The sequence below is a fragment of the Siphateles boraxobius genome, unplaced genomic scaffold (genome assembly GCF_051911475.1).
Source record: "Siphateles boraxobius isolate OS27281-9 unplaced genomic scaffold, OSU_SipBor_1 41, whole genome shotgun sequence".
Classification (NCBI taxonomy): domain Eukaryota; kingdom Metazoa; phylum Chordata; class Actinopteri; order Cypriniformes; family Leuciscidae; genus Siphateles; species Siphateles boraxobius.
Window position 1 is genome coordinate 25305153 of NW_027509042.1, and position 16729 is coordinate 25321881.

The 16729-nt window shown below is 44.2% G+C and overlaps 1 protein-coding gene across 2 annotated transcripts in view; it reads right to left on the reverse strand.

Annotated features, from left to right (window-relative positions):
* Positions 1-337: 337 nt before the first annotated feature.
* Positions 338-16729, reverse strand: part of ccdc40 (coiled-coil domain 40 molecular ruler complex subunit) — a 47312-nt gene continuing 30920 nt past the window's right edge. For both annotated transcript variants that reach the window (XM_077198981.1, XM_077198982.1), the window contains exons 16-20: positions 16604-16724; positions 8707-8895; positions 7517-7675; positions 6962-7099; positions 338-747 (exon numbers count right to left, since the gene is read on the reverse strand). In XM_077198981.1, coding sequence (XP_077055096.1) covers positions 631-747; positions 6962-7099; positions 7517-7675; positions 8707-8895; positions 16604-16724 — 724 coding nt within the window. In that variant the 3' untranslated portion in view covers positions 338-630. The remainder of the gene's footprint in view (positions 748-6961; positions 7100-7516; positions 7676-8706; positions 8896-16603; positions 16725-16729) is intronic.

Here is a 16729-nt window from a genome sequence, read left to right on the forward strand (position 1 = left end):
AAAAAAAAAAAGCACTTTCATGAATCTGACAATATTGTACATTTATCAAGCTGTTAATTTAGCTCCGCCCAGGATCATTAGTCTTTTTTTGGTGGTTTCTGAAATCACAAGCTTCTGCTTTTCTCCACTTTGCCTCATTGGTTTCACTTCGGCTACTGATAATATCACAAATCTTTTGAGCGTGAGCTTAACATTGTAATTTAGCTTTCAGTTTTGTTTTAGGATTATTTCTGAAGCCATTGCACTAATGTAGATGCTCTTTTACCCTCATCATATGTATATATCATATGGATTTTTTGAATAAATCGTGGTTAAGTGATAAGAAATTTAGGGAAAATTGTTCAAAAGAGATTTTATTTAAGATACTCCATCACAATGCTTTTTAAAGTAAATATGGTTGCAACTGTATCTACACTGATTCATTACATTTAGTTTAACATGGACTGTTTTGCTATATCTGAAGACATCCTTCACCCACCTCTTGATAAAAATGTTCTTACCATAACAGACATTCAGTCTCTATATCACTGTCATTATAATAAACCAGACCTTGTACTAACCAGGACAAAAGCGGCCAAACATGTATGTATGTACATACATGTCTTTTATTTCATGTAACGTATTTCAGGGTTACTGACGGCCCTGAAGTCCATTGTGTAGGTGTTCTGCCAATGTGAGGTTGATCCTGTGGAGAGCGCTGTGGTGCTGAGGGTACTCTTCAGCCAAATTCTGGATAATGGAGCTGACCTAAATAAGAATGCAGGAATTAATTAGCATCATTTGTTTTTTGTTTTTTTATTGTTTTTTGATATCACAAGCTTCTGTTTTCGGCTTTTAATATGAATGTCACAAATTCTCTGTCTGTATCCATGGACTTTCATTTTGATATTCTTTTGTCTTACTTTGCCTATGTTCAGTTCCAGTGTGTTTAGGTTCCTGTCAGGGTTGTCACTTCTGACTGGTTTATATCTTGGTTTGGTGACAGAGCTCTGACACTCCCGCAGGGCTGGACTGGGACTAAAAATCGACCTGGGCATTTTGGCCCAGACTGGCCCAATAAATATAATCATAAACACAACTGATCTTTTCACGTCCCTGAATATGTATACTAACTCCTATTAAAACCACTAATGCCATGTAGCCTAATGAGTGAGTAGGAATGAGTAAGAGTTAATAGATGAAATAATTACTAATAGTAAAATACAATCGAACTACTCCACAATGATGAATCCTAAAACAAGCTATAAGCTGCATTGGCATGCCAATACCAGTGTTTGACAGGATTTTTGGTAAATCTGTGGTGAATGGATCTCTGTCCCTTTAGGGGGGTTAGGGGGAGCCCCCCGTAAGAAACATTTGTGCTTTTTAATGTTAAATTCTTCAATCTGGTGCACTTTGAGAGTTAAAAAATTAAGAGCTCCAACCCATAATCAGTGTGCAAATTGAACAAAGAAAAACTCAAAACTCTTTTAGCTGTGATATAGTGTCTTTCTGCATTTTACTACTACATAATAATAGTTATAATATTAATTCCATAACAGTAATAGCCATATATTGTAAAACAAATGCACTGAAAAATAAAAGCAACTTTCATAATTAGTTTTGTACTAATTTCTATGCTTGAAAGAGATAAACACATTATCTTTTATCAAGATAAAACGCGTCTCATTACAATTCTAGTAAAATGCGTAAACGTCAACTATGCCGATGTGTAAATAATGCGTAACTGGGTAATGGGTTCAAACACTCATCGCCTCGGTGTTCTGAAAGTTGCCTAGTTCTGCTTACCGCAGTTCTCTACACTCACTCATTATCAGTCACATGACCTCTTACGTCATCCGCTCTTTTTCCAGTTGACTGCCGCCATCTTGAGTACCTGCCGAGTACTGTCTACAATTCTGTCTACAATACTGACGGCATTAGCTAGGAAGCAGATTTTCTCTGTTTATTTCACTTTATACATAACCAACTTTGTTCATGTAAACCCTGTGTGTATTTGACAGTATTCGCGCTTCGGGTGTACGCGCTCAGAAAAGCGCTCGTTAGAACCGCGCATCAACACGTGAATTACTTGTTAGCACATGCAAATAATGAACTTATGTGACTTATTTATTTTTTATATGTGAAGTCATATTTTTTTGCTTATTCTATTATACTGAGCTTTTTCCTCTCCCAAAAAATTACTTTAAAGATACGTCGTTTTTTTAGAAAATTCAAGAAATTATCCATTTAAAAAAATTAAGTTTAAACATAATGAAAAGCATCCCTAAACAGGAGGCCTGGTTGAATCATTCGGCACAGACTGGGGGAGAGGCCACAAATCCGTGAGTACAGTTTACAAACCCGTGGGAACGGATTGTGAAAGGGTGGGCACGGTTTATGAATTGGTGGGTACAGATTGCAAAAACTGAAGGCACGGTTTACAAATCTGAGACCGCGGATTAGAAACTCGTGGGTACGGTTTATTAATCCGTGGGCACGATTTGTTAAACCGAGGGAACAGTTTGAGAATTCTTGAGTACGGTTTATAAACTGAGCGAACGGATTGCAAAACCGTCGCCACGGATTGTTTTTTTTTTTTCCCATAGGTGACTTCCCGGGCTCCGTATTTCCGCGATTGCTCTAAGTGGAAGTGAATTGGTTATCCAATCAGCTGCTGGTGGTCAAATCATGTCAATCATTTTCATTTACGTCACTGCTATTGCTGGACGGCATAGTGGCAGAATGGCTGAAAGAAAGCATGAAAGTGGAGCACAAAAACGTAAATTACTCAAGTTAAGAGAACAACGGGACCAAGATATATTGAAAAAAATTCCTAAATTGACTGCATATTTCAAAGCTGCTGAATCTTCATCCAGTCGAAGACAAGATCCACCGCAGAGTGCCGGAACGGAGCTAGCTGAAACGCCTGCAGCTAGCTCATCATATTATCGGTAATATTTCAGGGAATTTGGGGAGTTATTCCACAATGCAGTGTTTCCTTTATGTTTATTTTATTGTGGCGGTGCGCAATGGCAAAATTTCTTCCGCCTCGCTTTTTATTTTTGTTAAAATGTTCGCTTTCTTCCGAGTTGACTATTAAACGAACAGCTCGCGGGACGATTCGGGTGCTAGGCGTCTTCAGGGCTATCATCCACTCACGAGGCAGAGGCGCTGGCGCCCTCCTAGCAATGGCGATTTGGGTTCGCGCTTAAAAACGTCACTGCGTCCGCGGGAGATGGCTTTAAAAAACGCAGACACCAAAATCAAGAAATAAATAACTATGGCTATAACATTACAAGAAACATCAGGGCTCGAAATTAACATCAATGCTCGAAAGCAAAGCCATTTTGGTCGCATATGCTCCTGAAATATAATCGGTGCGACCTAAAAATATATTTGGTGCTGACTACTACGCAAAATTTAAAAGGCTGATTTGACGTTTACTTGACTGACAGGACAGCTGTTCGGTGGTTGCCTAGCAACATAAAAAACGCAGCGCACTGCACGTTCTGTGTTATCGAACCTGAACAACGAGTGTGATTGTCTCCATAAGAAGATGAAACGAACGCTGACAGATTTCTTTTGTAAGCCGTCACCTAAAGAGGTGGAACACGCCAATGCCGATGGTGAGAATTTTTTTAAATAATTTTTTTATTATTATTAATATTAATACATAGCTTATTTAGTTTTATATAGCAATGATTAATATCATCAACTGCTGGCTAAGCTATCCATCATCTGCTGGAACATTTATGGATGTACAAGACCAAAACAAACCAATTATGTGGCTATTCTTTCCACTTACACCTCTGTTTTGGTTGTACTGCCAGTGTTTCTTGATCATAATTAAATGGTTGATTCTAAGCACTGGGCCTTGTTTGTATTTGTGGTTTGTTTGTAAAGTTCAATTTTTCATTTTAGCTACGTGGTGTGGTGGTAATTGTCTTACTGTTGTGATCCACCACTTGAAGGAATGTAAAGAAAACACTGTAGTGTTAGCTGTCTCAATGTGTGTGTATGCCAGTTCACCGTAGTTGCGTATGGACCATATATGGCACTAAATACATTTTTAGTGGGGGGGGGGGGGGACGTATCGATCTTGCCGAATCAGGTACTCAAGATGGTGGAAGACAAGGTTTAGAATTGAGTGACGTTAGTGAGGAGACGTTGGTGACATCATCTGATATTCATGTATATCCTCATCAGACACTTGAAGGGCCCGTTTCTTTTTTTCACGCTATTTCTCTGCACATTCCTTGCGTTTCTTCTCCATCTCTGACTATTTTGACAGATACCCACTGACACTGCACGCTCGCTCAGAGCCCAAAGGGGGAGGGGTTTAAAGATGTGATTGGACCAGCCCAGTGGCAATCAAAAAATAACCAATGGGTCGCTGATCTACGTGTTTCATGGGCTGGTCTGTTAAAAAAAAAAAAAAAAACCTACGCTGCATTTTTTTGTCCAATGCATTACACCGGCACAAAGATCCTAGCGCTGCGAAATAAGCAAAACTAAACGAATGGGCCGCTGATGTACGAGTATTATGCGCAAAAATGACGTCGGCCCACCGGGAAAGAGCACGGTATGCCCGATGGACAGTCCAGCCCTGCACTCCGGGCTTGTCATGTGTTTGTGTATAGTCTGGTTTGTTGTGAACACATGGCTTGTCATGTATTTCCTTGTGCCATGTGCTCTTCTGTCAATTGTCTAGCCCCTCCCATCTTGTTATGTGATTATTGATTCATTTGCCCCATCTTCCTCGTTACTCTCTTTTGTTTGCTTCCCTATTTAGTCTCCTGGTGTTTGCAGTCCTGTGGTGGTTTGTTGTCTATGTTCCCTTGTGTTTCCTATGTTCCCTTGTGTTTCCCGTTTTTGCCAGATGCCTGTCTCGTTTTCCCCCACGGGGAGTTTTTGTTTGTAGTTTTGTTTTGTTTCTTTATTACTTAATAAATATCCTTATTCCTTCACTTGAATCCTCGCTTGACTATTTTACCATTCCCTGACAGTTCCTGTTTCCTTGGTTGCCATAGTTATTCATTGATTTATTGTTTTATTGATTAGTCTCACCTGTTCCTCATTGCTCGTGTGTATTTAAGCCAGTACTTCCGTTTCTTCAGCTATTGTCTTGCATTGTTACGTGCTGGTTTGTATCTGTGTTAGATTCAAAGTTTCTATTAAATGTTACTTCATTGTTTTCAAGCTTCATTACTCTGGATCATCTAGTCAAGCTGAAACTAAATTTGCTATGTATGCTGGTTCCGTTTTTTTTTTCAGAGCATATTTATAGATTTATTGAAATAATTTAATAATTTAATAATCTTACACTATTACTGAACTGAACCTTAACACAGTACTAATGGCAGCTTTTTGAATGTTTTACTGCTGAAATGAATCTTGTTGCATCACTAAGCATCACTACCCATTTCTCATGATTATACAACCGCAATGCCACGCAAACCTGTGATGCTTTCGACAACGTTTTCTCACATCGACTACATAATTTGGTGCTGTTATATTGACAATGATAACGTAAATGCTGCTGCTTAAATACTTAGTAAAAAATATGACATTTGGTTTTAGAACTCGTACATTGTGGCATGATTTAGCGAGGTCGGCAACAGGAGAGAGAGCCGGGAGAGATGCGATAGGTGAGAGGGTTAAAGGGATAGTTCACCCAAAAATTATTATTAGTTATAGTTATTACTCACCCTCATGTTGTTCCAACCCCATAAGACTTTCATTCATCTTTGGAACACAAATTAAGATATTTTTAATCAAATACGAGAGCTGGATCACTCCTCCATAGGCTTCTAATGGATTGAAGTTCACGTAGTGCAATAGCGTAGTGCTTCTTTGTACGTCACACACATCACACAAATGACCAGTGTCGGCCAATAGTGGGCCTACGTGTGACGTACAACACAGAAGCACTACGCTATTTCACTACGTGAACTCACCGAGGCCCACAGAGAAGGAAATGAATAGTTGAAATAAAGTTGTTATTTTTGCACACAAAAAGTATTCTCGTCGCTTGAAAAACTTAAGATTTAGCCACTGTAGTCACTTGGACTATTTTAACAATGTCTTTAATAACTTTTCGGGGCTGGCGGCAAGTTTCAATCCCTTGGAAGTCTATGGAGGAGTGAGACAGCTCTCAGATTTAATCAAAAATAACTTAATTTGTGTTCCGAAGATGAACGAAAGTCTTACGGGGTTGGAACAACATGAGGGTGAGTAATTACTGACATAATTTTCATTTTTGGGTGAACTATCCCTTTAAGTGTGATTGACAAACACCTGTGTCTTGTTTCATTAATTGGTGTGGAGAGACCGGATAAAAGCCACTGGGAAACGAGACTACGGGAGAGAGATACAGGTGGAAATCTGTGGGTGATCGCGAGGATGAAATTGGACTTTGGGAGTTTGATGCTGCAAGCGCAGTGTGCGCGACTTTGTTTTTTGTTCTTTTATTTATTTCTAAAAAACACTCACAGTCTCCGCAAGCCGAGCCTGTCCTCTTCCTTCCCTACATCTTGAACCCTGCTACATACATGTTTGCCAGTTTAGAAAATAAAAGGCTTACAAACGCAATAATGCATTAGGAGTAAAGATTAGGAGTAAAAGAACATTTGTTTATCTAAATGTTGAATGTCAGAGGAACTCTGAAAGCACGCTACAAACTGCTAAAGCAAAGGCTAACCAGCTATTTAAAAGTTGAGCAGCAAGCTAATTGGCTACAGATATGACAGGAATCAGCTCGTACCATATAGTTAACTATGTAAACGGCGGCATCAGGTTGCCTAAAGGACCCATCACCCTGCGCCATCTAGAGTTTCATGACAGAACTTGGTATACAGTATATATACCAGCTTTGCATGAGATATACAATATTTGTTTTTGTTTTTTTTTTGATTTCCAGTATTCTTGTGATCTACTTAATTTACTTTATCAGAGAATCTTAAGTGGATTTTATGCTGACCATTTTCAATCTCTCTTCATGTTTCTGTGTAGCCAGCTCCAATGCCATGTCTCCACTTGCCACCGGAGTGTACTGTCCCTCTTTAACAGCCTGCAGGTATTTCGCCCGACACTGTAGCAGAGGCAGACGAGACATATTCTACAGGAGAGAGAAGAAATCTGTTGGTGACACCACTTAAGTGGCATACAAAACATAAATAGAACTTAAACGGCTAAAACCTACATCTAAATTCGGGAGAGGGAGTAGGTGGAAGTTCATCTGTAGAAGAAGTAGGTGGACCCCTGTCTCATGATTAGCAAACCCACCCCAACCCAACCTTTTGGTACGTTCAGCCCATGCCCACAAGTGTTAATGTCTTTTGCAAATTTTGCATTGAATAAACATTCAAGTGTGTGATATGATGTTTTCTGCGATTCTGATTATCTGTGTAAATGTAAAGTCTATGTAAACACACTCGCTCTGACACCACCTTTATGTGGAATAAAATTGCTCTGGATAGGTTGATTTAACCCAAATATAACTGGCTTATAAAGCTGTGTTGGTGAATGCACTGACTCTTTCTTTGGCTTCTTGTAGCGCACGTAGGTCTTGGATGAGAACCACTCTGGTATTCTGCAGGTCAGTGAGATACACATGTTTGTCTCGGAGGCTGGAGGTCATAGAGCCCTGCCTCTCCTCCAGCTGAGCTATAGCACCATCACACTCTTCTGCTTGCTGAACAAACAAACACACACACACACACACACACAAACACACATGTAGTGTTTCCATGTTTTATGGGGACTTTCCATAGACATATTGATTTTTATACTGTACAAACTGTATATTCTATTCCCTTACACTAACCCTACCCCTAAACCTACCCATCACAGAAAACTTCTGCATTTTTACATTTTCAAAAAACATCACTTAGTATGATTTATAAGTTGTTTTCCTCATTGGGACCAAAAAATGTCCCCACACGAACAAGGATTTCAGATATTGCCATCCTTATGGGGACATTTTGTCTCCATAATGTAGGGTTTACCAGGCCCCACACACACACACACACACACACAGACACACAATAAACAACAGTGAGAGATATTTAAAAAAAAAGGTAATTTACACTGTTATTATTGATTAAAAAATAAAACTGAACACAAAAACTACTTGTTAAAATTACATTTTTTTGTGTTCAGTTTTATTTTAATTGAAACTAAATATATAAATACTAAAAATATAAACCAAAATATTTGGAAAAAAGAAACTAGACAAAAACACATTTCCATGGCTAAATTTTATTAATTAACTTAAATAAAATTATCCATGAATTATTTTTCTTTTACATTTTGAATATATATGAAATTATCACACTTATTACATTGCTATTTACTAATTAATAAATAAATTGACAATAAATATTGATTTGTGCTCAAAACTCGAAAATCAGTTGGTTGGGACAATGGTCAATTGTTTAGTTTACCAGTCATTAAGCAAAAATATTTTGTTATATTTTGAATGCCACCACTGACCAAATACAGTCAAGTATACCAGAAATATTTAATCATTTTCAGAAAATATTTTAATTTTAGCAGCTCTACTACAAAAAAAAGCAGTAAAAGTAAACTGAAACTAGAAAAAAACTAAAATGAATTATGTAAAAACTAACAAATATTAAACAAAATGAATAAATAGATAAAATAAATTATTCAAAGTATAATAAAAGGTCTAAACTATAATAACCTTGATTCACACACACACACCTTCTTAGTTTGGAGAATCTTTCGGCGGAGGCTCTGGAGAGTGTTGTGGTAGTCGCTGTGTGTGGGCTGCTTATGGTCGGATCGTGCCTGAGCCTCACTCCGAACAGCTATAGTCTCACGTCTGGCCACCACTGACTCCATGTCTCTCAATAATTTCTCCTGCTGCTTCATCAATTGAGTATAACGAACCTAGGCACATACATAAGATCCATTCAGACTGAAACCACAATTTTTTATTAATGTACATTACTTTTACTGTACTTGTAATACTGTACAGTATAACTTTATATTACAGTTTTTTTCAATTGCTAACAAGCATCTGTCATACTGAAGCCACATTTTCAAAACTCTCCACACATTCAGTGAAACAGAAGTCTATGCGGGCCAAACCGTGAATCAATCTTATGGTTCCACGAATGTATTTATAAAGATGCAACCTGCATTGCTATAATTTTATTATATTATAGTTACAATGACTTTTTAATAATTCAGATTTATTTCTGTCAAATAAGTGAATATATTGTTATTAATCTCTCCACTCGATGTTTCAGAGAACCAGGGTTCCCTTTCAGTCGATAACGTCGGACGTAGTCGACGCGACTGAAATGGGATCACGCTAGGGAGCCTATCATCTTCGAGTACTATTGAACGAGCCAATGTAATTGGCGTGCGTGATTCGCATCACACACTCCGCCCCCGCGGCGCGGGTATAAATACGGAAGTGGATGCACGCACTAGTTGCCTTTCGCTTCGGAGCCGATCGTTTGATGTCTCTGAGAGTGCTGTTGTCTACAACGAGCGAGTGTGTCGGTGTTCTTCAGGAAGACTCTCCCAGTGCTGGTGTTCTACAGCGCGAGTGCAGCGGTGATCGCGAGCTTTGAGCTCTCAACTGCTGTTTTAACAGCAACAAATTTCTAAATGTTTGTGTGTGTTGATGGCTGGTTAGAGGGCGGAAAAGTGAGTGCTTCACTGTTTCAGTTCTCTGTTCAGTGTTGCCGCGGTCATTTCCCTGTGTGCTCCGGCACTGGTGACGGTCCTATTTTCTGAAAGAGCAACACGGGTGCGTTTGCGTCTTTTTCAAGATGTCATTCCGCCCGTGCGTTTCTGGGTGCGGTCGTTCCCTGTCTCTCTCTGATGGTCACAACTGTTGTGTCACGTGTTTGGCTTACAGCACGCTGGGACAGCTTTTGTGGACAGCTCATGTTTTCACTGTGGGAACATGACTGTCGCAGTGTTGAGGGCGAGACTCGCCTTCGTTCGCGGAGAGCGAGTCCCCATTACCATGCCCCACCCTCGGGTGCTGTGTGGGATGGGTGACCGGAGGATAGTGTTGGATGTCCCGCCCGGTAACCATTCCCTGTGGGCTCCTCACTCCTCCCTTCCACTGCAACCACTGGAGCCTCCTGTGTTGTCTGCTGGTCCATCTGTAATGGGTGGGCCAGCGGTTTCACTCGGGGCTCCCCTGGAGGACAGGACGCCGATTGCAGCATCAGAGGGTGAGCTGACTTCTGGAGATGATGACTCGGCTGCATTGTCTCCCTCCGGGAGTTCAATGTTGCCCGAGCCGGATCCAGAATTATCAGCTATGCTGAAACGGGCCGCCGAGGCTGCCGGGCTCGAGTGGAACCTCCACCGTGTCCCGTTCAGTCTCGGTTGGAATCTGGAGTTTGGTATCTTGGGGCGGGCCGCGCTGGTTCTCAGCTCGCCGCCCCAGTGCCTTTCTTTCCCGAAATGCATGGAGAGCTTATCAGGTGGTGAACAGCATCTTTCTCTGCCAGAAACTGCCTGAATAGCTTTTCCCCCTCATTACCCTTGATGGAGGAACGGTGAAGGGTTGCGAGGTGTCCCTCCATTGGAGCGGTCTGTCGACACAGGTGCACCTGTGTCCGGCGGCCGCTGCCTTTTGGGGGGATCCTCGTCTCCCCCCTAAGGCCTGTGAGTTTCGTCCGTTCCGACGGGCAGAGCTTACAAAGCCTGTGGGCAAGCCCCTTCCTCTTGCGTGCCATGGCGTTGCTGCAGGCTAGGGCACCCATGGCATGCACGAGGGTAATCCAGACCGTGCGCTCATAGGTGAGCACCGCACTGCATCCGACCTCACCCTCCGGGGTACGGGTGTCGTAGCGTGCGTGATCGGTCTGGCGATGTCCACCTTGGTGGTCCAGTAGCGCCTTCGTTGGCTCAGCCTGGTTGGTATGGCGGATGCGGACAAGGTTCGGTTCCTGGTCTCCCCAATTTCCCAGGTTGGGCTGGTCGGCGACGCGGTGGAGAACTGCATCAAACAGTTCTCTGCCGCTCAAGCGCAGTCGGAGGTCATCCGGCACATCCTGCCCCGGTGGCCAGCTGCTGCCTCCACCCGCCGCCGGTGGCAGCTCCTCCGCCTGCTCGTCGCCGTGGGCGTTCTCTGACCGCCGCTCCTGCTGGGCCTCCGCAGCAGCCTCCACCCAGGCCTCAGCAGGGAGCCGGCCGCAGTAGAGACGCCCAGCCCGCTCCAGGCGCTGCCAAGCCAGGTGGCAAGCGACAGCGAAAGCATTCCGGAGCGGGCCGCCCAGGAATGGATGAGATGCTCTTGGAGTGGCACGATCACTCCCTCCCCCCGGGTGAGGGCCGGGTGGAGCCTTTGTTTGTGTGTGTGTCTGTTCCGCCGCTGGCTCCCTAAAAAAAAAAAAAAAAAAGCGGAGCAAGCGGTACCCACACTTCAAAGAGAGAGCAATTTCATCTGTTCCTGGGTCCCAAGAGGGCCAGTCTGGCGGGTGTGACCCTGTATAGCCTTACACCCCTCAGCTCCCCCTTGGTCGCCAGCAGGCAGCTTGGTGCGTTCGAGGACCCGGTCATCCGCCTTCTCACGCGCCCCCTGCCGCTTGTGGAGACAGGTAAGTGTTGCACAGCACACTAACACCACTCTCTCTACTTTGCTGCCCCACCTCAGGCTCGGCTACCCCGCTCAAGTCAGTGATAGTCATCACATTAGGTGTTGAGCAGACGTGCTCCTGAAAATTCAGTGATATTCATCACACCGAGTGTTGAGCAGTGCTCCTGACTTGTGCGTGCTTATCTTATCCTGCTGGCGAAGGATTTGATATAGCCGCTCCTCCAGCCGGTACGAAGGCCAGTTGTAAACTCGTTCTTCGTGCTACTAGGTGGTGGGTCGTGACCATCTTGGCCCAAGATTGGTCTGCAGCTTTGACCTGAAAGACATGTGCTTCAGATCTCTACCTCCCGCACCGCAGGCCATCCTGTGTGTTGCGTCTAAGGGTGGAGTATCAGTACAGTGTCCTTCCCCTCGAGTGCTCCAGAGCCCGTTGGGTCTTCAGGTCAACTGGAAGAGAGTAATCTCGCCCACGGGCTGAGTATCTCTTTTCTAGTTTTGGAGAGGTACTCGGTCCAACATGTCTCTCCAATGAGAATGTGTTCAGCTGGTGTTGAAGTGAGAAAGGGTCCCACTGAAAGAACTTTCAGAGGCTCCTGGGGTATATGGTAGTCGCAGCCTTTGGCTCCCTCCATATGTGACCGCTTCAGCGCTAGCTTCACGATCGAGTCCCGAGGTGACCGTGGCAGAGCAGCTCACCCTGTGTGACTATAGTTCATCCCGGTCTGCTGCCAAACCCTCTTCAACAGAGCGGCCATGTACAAAGGGCGTGTTTTAACGGGGGCCTGGGCGACCCCCGACTACACGGGCATTCGTGCCTCGAGTTGTTAGACATTGCGACCGTTGCGCAAGCTTCCCCTGCATGTCACAAACTCACCCGTCACCTCCTCCTTGGAGTCAGACGCTTCTGAGGGCGCCTTATTCCACTCCTCCCGCTTACTCAATCGTGCCGCCATCGAGCCTCACGACAGTTATAGCCAGGGCAAGTGGAGACTCCATCCCCTGGGTCCGGCTGGGTCATGACCATTCCGGGGCCGCTCAGTTGCCCCCCCGGTTTTATTTTTCCGCCAGTGTTTGGGTAAACCGAGCGGACTACCCTTGGACAAACACTGGGACTCAGCGGCCCCAGGGGCCCGCAGAAATGCGTTTAACCCCAGTGAGCCTTCTAAAAGTGACTGCGACTCATGGTCGCCTTGCGCCTGCAAGTCAGTGAAATCATCACTCTTCATGTTGAGCAGATTTGCTCCTGAAACTCAGTGAAGTTCATCGCACTCTGGTGTTGAGCAGCAATGCTCCTGTAGCTCAGTGAGTCCATCACAGGTAGCTCAGTGAATTCATCACACGCAGTGCTGAGCAGAAATGCTCCTGGTGCTCAGTGAAGTTCCTCGCACTCAAGTGTTGAGCAGAAATGCTCCTGAAGCTCAGTGAGTTTATCACACTCAGGTGTTGAGCAGTAATGCTCCTGAAGCTCAGTGAACTTGTCACACTCAAGTGCTGAGCAGAAATGCTCCTGTCGCTCAGTGAGGTTCTTCGTACTCAAGTGTTGAGCAGAAATGCTCCTGAAGCTCGGTGAGTTTATCACACTCAGGTGTTGAGCAGGAATGCTCCTGAAGCTCAGTGAACTTGTCACACCCAAGTGCTGAGCAGAAAATGCTCCTGAAGCCCAGTGATCTTCACATGTTGTGTTGAGCAATGCTCCTGTCTTTTGCGCCCGTCACTTGCACCTACGTGCCATGTCAGGAGAGGAACAGGTCTTCATAGTTGCCCCTCATTGGCCCAACTAGACCTGGTTCCCTTCAACAGCCTTCCTGACTTCCCCTGGATTCGGGGACGGGGCACGATGGCACACGCGTTCTTCCCCCGGAGATTCCGGGCGGTCTTACATCCGAACGCGGAGGTTCAGGTGGCTATCACAAGAACATGTGTTAGTTACCATCACTTCTGCGAGCACCCCCTAGAATTGGGTAGCGTGCTTACGCCTTTAGAAGTGGAACCTAATCGTTGAGTGCGTCTTCTCCCCTGAGGAGATCCTGAAAGCTTTCGATCACTTCAGTGCTCTCTTTCCTGCAAAATGGGTTGCAGTAGGCTGTTTTCCTAAATCACCCTCAAAATGATGTTGCCTCGGTGTTTAAACGACGCTCATCGTGTTGCAGAAGTATGCAGAAGCACGTTCTGATCGTCAGGTTCCTGAGGAGCAAGGTCTTGTAAACCCTTGTGTCCCTCTTTATCCTCTTGGGCCTTGTCCCTGGTGCGACTGCACTGCAGAGACCGCCCCTGAGCCACTGCAGGTAGTGAGTTAAAAATTCTGTTATATCAGTTCTCCTGCTCGCGTGGTCTCTACTAGAGGGTAGGGACTTGCTCGCTTTCGGTCAACGTATTGTGCCTGGAGTCTGGGCCGGCTAACTCTCACAAGCTGAGACCCCGGCTCGGATTGTGCCCAAGGTTCCTACCTCTCCCGTAATAGGAGCAGGTGGTGAGCCTGCAAGCGCTGCCCTGGAGGAGGCAGATCCAGCCCTGGCTTCTCTGTCCGATTCGCTTGGACGTGTACAGAATGCAAGTCATAGACCTCAGACCAGCTCTTCAAATATCTGTTGGAATTCAGCAGAGAGGGAAGGCTGTTTCCATGCAAAGTTGCACTTAGTGCTTGCCTTCATTTTGGCAAAGATCCGAGATGCAACATGTCCACTTAGGGTTGAGCTCCTCTATGATGAGTGTAAAGTGCTCCGCCTGGGCGTTGACGATATACTTTGCTAAACAGATTCTAGAGTTGGGGGCTGGACGACACCTAGTTGAACCGCTGCTTCCCGTGGGCTCCCTTCTCATGAAGCCAGTTTCACCGTGAGCCCGGTTCAAGTGTCGGCTTGCTGCGCCATTCCCCTCCTATGGACTGGATACGTGCGCCTTTCTACTCCAGTTGAGTTCCCTTAAATTTGAACCCTGTTGAGTTCCTCCACACCCCTCCGACGTCGGACGTGCGGAACGTCTGGTGTTAGGCCTACCACTCGTAAGCAGTGTGGAACCTGTGTTAGGCTGGGTCCATATGTTGCGGTCCCTTCGGTGACCCCATATGTGTATTCTTCCACGATACGGCTCCCTGCGGTGAGCCCGTGTCTTCCCTCGGCAGAGTCTCTCTGCCGTCACTGTCCGGTGTGTCTCCCCCCGTCTTAGGCTGGAGCCACCCCAGTGACATTCCATATGTTAGACTGCCCGGTTTCCGCCCAGTTCATATGTGTATTCTCCACATTTCCTCCCTCGGGTTGGATGTGGCTTCCGCAGCGTCCCTTCCTTCCAACGTACGGGGAACGCTTTCCCAGTGGTCCTGTAGGAACAGCAGTGACTTCCCTGGCCTAAGCCCTGTCCTTCCCCGCCTTAAGTTTGCGGGGGCATCAGGAGGCTTTGGTTTAGGCACTGGAAGGTGGCAGCGTTAGTGGCGTGTTCAATGGTTGATCCCATTTCAGTCGCGTCGACTACGTCCGACGTTATCGACTGAAAGGGAACGTCCTGGTTGCGTATGCAACCCACCGTTCCCTGAAGGAGGGAACGGAGGACGTAGTCCCCTTGCCACTACCACTGGACCACCGCTGCCCCCGGGTTACTCTCGGCTCCTCAGCGAAAAGCAACTAGTGCGTGCATCCACTTCCGTATTTATACCCGCGCCGCGGGGGCGGAGTGTGTGATGCGAATCACGCACGCCAATTACATTGGCTCGTTCAATAGTACTCGAAGATGATAGGCTCCCTAGCGTGATCCCATTTCAGTCGCGTCGACTACGTCCTCCGTTCCCTCCTTCAGGGAACGGTGGGTTGCATACGCAACCAGGACGTTACGAACAGTAACCTATTGATCTATTTTATAGTTGATCATTTATAAATCAGTGCATAATGGATTATGAGCATGCACATTGAAAAAGCAAATGCATGACTTATAAGTAATTATAAAATAATATAAATATTATTAATCTATAAAATTATTAAATAATATGTAACTATGACTGTTCGTATAATTCAGTATAGGTCTTAATGAGTCTTTATAAACATTTTTATAGAATTGTAATACTTATAAATAAGTATAAATGGGGCTACAATTCATTAAAGCAATTTTTCAGTCATCTTTTAGTAAATTAGGATGGCTTCATAATGATTTTGTTTGGAAACATGGATCAAAGAAGACATGTGAGGAAAGAAGAGAGGCAGAGAGAGGGAGGACTAGAACCCTCACAGTACTGTACATCCATCCATCCATCCATTCCATCCATTTTCCAAACTACTTTTCCTGAAGGGCCGTGGGGAGGCTGGAGCCTTTCCCAGCGTCTCAGGTCGTATGCTGGAAAACACCCTTGACATCCATCACAGGGATGACACACTCATACACATTTATATTCACACTCACATCTACGGGCAAAAATAACGTCAACACGGAGAGAATATACAAACTCCACATAGAAAGGCCTCCTGCACAGCTGCGAATCCAATACTGCACATACGGCATTATCCTAGACATGTTTTTTGATGTTTTTATTTTATTTTATTTTTTCTTGTTGTTGTTGTTGTTTTCTAATCATTGTTTCAGGATTTTGTTATTGTTGTTTCAACTTGTTATTTTTTAATGTGAATTACTGTATGTAAAGATAAAGAACCAAATTGCTTCATTTCTCATTCATTCTTTATGTCAGTAAAATTAAAAGATCTTATTTTTTATCATATAATGAATATTTATGTAAAAAAAAAATCATTCAAACTTTAAAAATGAAAGTTCATGATTTATGTAATGCTCCCAGTTGTTAGTTTTTTTTAGGTCAGTGTGTTATGAATGACGTATGTTTTCTGAATGAGAATTGTTGCCAGAGTTATGGTGGAACAAGCTTATTTTGAGTCATGTATTTTGTGTTTTATGTGTTTTGTTGGTCTGGGTGAGTTTTGGAGGTGAAATTAACTGTTTGGCCAAGATTCATGTTGGTAATGCAGACTGTATGAGTTTTGAAAATGTGGCAATTGAAAAAAAAACTGTAATCTTTCTAAGTTATACACACACCTCCATACGGTGAATCTCTGCTCTCATGGTTCGTATGTCTCCCTGTCCGATGTCTGAATCTATAGCAGAGCGAGTCTCTCGCATCAGCTGGGTTCTCTTCTCCCACAGCATGATCTGATGCCTTCA